Below are 2811 nucleotides of genomic sequence, written 5' to 3' on the forward strand. Positions count from 1 at the left end.
TGAAAGGCCTTTCCTTTAAAGGCAAGCATAGATTTTGTGTTTATTTTTGTTTTTTTGTTTTGTTTTGTTTGTTTTATTTTTTAAAATAACTGGTAATTTAAAGGCCCAGACTCTGAGGACCCATAGAGTGGGGGCCCTGAGGTAGATAATTCCTGAGACTTTTGTCATTTTCTCTTGCTACATGGTTTGTTTCTGAAGGCTGTTCATGGTCTCACCACTTTTGGAGTTTTGACTTACTGATGTGTTTAATAAATTTTAATGAAAGACAGACTGAGAGAAATCGCTGATGGGCCCACATGGTTGTACTGTATTCATGCACTGGCTCAGGAGGAAAATCTCTATGAAATTACTCTGAGTTACCTTTGTGGAAAGCCCTGAGCTCCATATTCTAGCTTGTCTGATCTAGCTGGATCAAATCAAAAGTGATTTGCAAAAACTTTTATGTTCTTGGCACATTGCTGTGATTTATTTTTGAGGCATAGAAAGTTGTCCAAATACTAGCACACATATTACAGATTTGGAAGTAAACTGCCTATAGTTATATAGAGCATGGTATGCTTTTTGAAGAAGTTTGTAAAGAATGTGGTTTTACTTGACCAGTGTGTGATAATAAACTCATTTCTTGCATGTGATCATGAGCCTTATTTATAATTCAATAGCAGATGTTTGTTTTCATTGTTAAGTTACAACTCAGACATTCTTGGCATAACTCCAGTTTTCTCTATATCTCATAAAATTTTTTAAAAAGTTAGAATGAAACTTTCTTTCAGAATATGCTTCAAATGGGGCTAAATTATTTTAGAAACAGGTTTAATTATCAGAAATTGAGATCTTTGAAGAATCCCTAAATATCATTTTCGTCCATCATTTTCAGCCTCCCCTACTGCTGTCAGACCCACTGACTTACAGGGCAGCAGCACTGCCTTATTAGGGTTCTGGCTCCCAACTCAAGCTAATGAGCAGTGTAATGGCTGAGAGCTTGTGAGAAATAGGCAAGAAGCCAAAGGGCCTAGAGTATTTGAAACTAAATAATTAATATTGGAATAATGAGGGATTGACTGTCCATCCTGTTCTACATCCCGGCCTTTTTGATCAAACGGTGTCATTTCCTTACTGTTTTACATTATCTTAATTACAACAGCCTATATAAATATTTGGACTTTGAATAGGATGGAAGTGAAAAAGGGATTGGAATAGCATATGGTCTTTTTTTTTTTTAATTTAGCCCACAGATTTTAAAAGTTTAAACAAGTTAAATGGAATAGCTCTTCCTGTTTTACAAGTGAAAGAGGGCTTCCCCCCGCGCCCCCACCGGTGGTCCTTAACAGTGTGTTTTTCTTTTCAGCTTCAAAGTCAGGATTGTTACCTCCACCACCTGCGCTCCCTCCAAGACCTTGTCCATCACAGGTAGGAGACAACATTGATTTTTGTATACTGTCTTTCCGTAGGGAGTTGTCCTCCCACTGTGCTTCCTTTGCACAGGTTGATCACCACCGAACTGCCCAGTCAGGTTTCCAACATGATGTCTGGACTGGACTGGGAGAGCAGAGCATGGCTGAATTTCTTCCTATCCAGCCAGCCCCCAGCCTCAGATGGAAGAGATAGTCTCCTTAAGCAAATGTGTGAAACAGTTCAGTCTTGGCTATGGAGGGTTGCATGTGGTTTTTCACACAAAGAGGAGCAGAAGGGGTGCCTCTCTGATTGTGGCTAGGGAACATGTATATTCTGTGAAGTATATGTACATTGAGCGCCTATATTTTCCTTGCTGTTTTAGGAGTGGTATTCTGCATAAACTAAAAATAAATGGTCATCAGCATGGGTTTAGTGCTGTGGTTTGGGTTCACAGTGCTTTTTTAGGATGGTATTTTCCTTTGGGACAATAAGCTGATCTAGCAGGAGTGGAAGAGTATGTCACCTGAGTCTGTTTCACTTGTGAATGAATTCTGCCTTTTTGACATGTGCTACTATGTCTTTATTCATCACTTTCTGTAGAGTTGAAAATGAGAAGCGAGCAGCAAATCCATAGAGTGTGGTAAAGGGTGCTACAGATCCTTCCTTTCATTAATTGCTGCTGAAGAAACTATCTTTAAGGACCCTCTAACAACTTTTGGCAGAAAATGTTGACAAATGTCTCTGTACACAGTCTCATTTTCTACCTCATTGCTCTGGATAGTTCAGAGATACCTTTCCATATGGTGTATCTTAGGACTCGCTGAGTGGCTGAAACCACTTTTAACATTGATTTGTCCTTCTCTTAGAGAATTAGATGGTCTTTAGTGTCCACTCAGCCTCAAGATGCAAATACCATGAGACAGTGGCTTCATCCTTCAGTTTTTAGGGTAATTAAAAGCCCTATTCCTCCTGACCCCCATATAAACAAGTGAGAACTTATTTTTCCAATAGTCCAGCATTAGCTTTATGAGAGATTGGTTAACCAACAAGTGTTTATTGAATTTCCACTATTTATCTCCTGCTAAGCTTTAGTTCAGGGGCTTCCCAGGTGGCACAGTGGTAAAGAGTCTGCCTGTCAATGCAGGAGACACAAGAGACGCCAGTTTGACCTCTAGGTTGTAAAGATCCCCTGGAGTAGGAAATGGCAACCCACTCAGATATTCTTGTCTGGAAGATCCCACAGACAGAGGAGCCTGATGGGATATAGTCCACGGGGTCACAAAGAGTTGGACATGACCGAGTATGTGTACATTACTACCAGAAGCTTTAGTTCCATCCTTGTCCTTCTTTGGCTATGATTTCTACTTATTTAAATTATTCAGTTTAGTCACTCAGTCATGTCTGACTCTTTGCAACCCC

The 2811-nt window shown here is 39.8% G+C and overlaps 1 protein-coding gene across 1 annotated transcript in view; it reads left to right on the top strand.

The window, feature by feature from the left end:
- Positions 1-2811, top strand: part of REPS2 (RALBP1 associated Eps domain containing 2) — a 162226-nt gene that overhangs the window by 96576 nt on the left and 62839 nt on the right. The window contains exon 10 of the mRNA XM_010842275.1: positions 1346-1407. Coding sequence (XP_010840577.1) covers positions 1346-1407 — 62 coding nt within the window. The remainder of the gene's footprint in view (positions 1-1345; positions 1408-2811) is intronic.

The sequence above is a fragment of the Bison bison genome, unplaced genomic scaffold (genome assembly GCF_000754665.1).
Source record: "Bison bison bison isolate TAMUID 2011002044 unplaced genomic scaffold, Bison_UMD1.0 scf7180017864174, whole genome shotgun sequence".
NCBI classification, from domain to species: domain Eukaryota; kingdom Metazoa; phylum Chordata; class Mammalia; order Artiodactyla; family Bovidae; genus Bison; species Bison bison.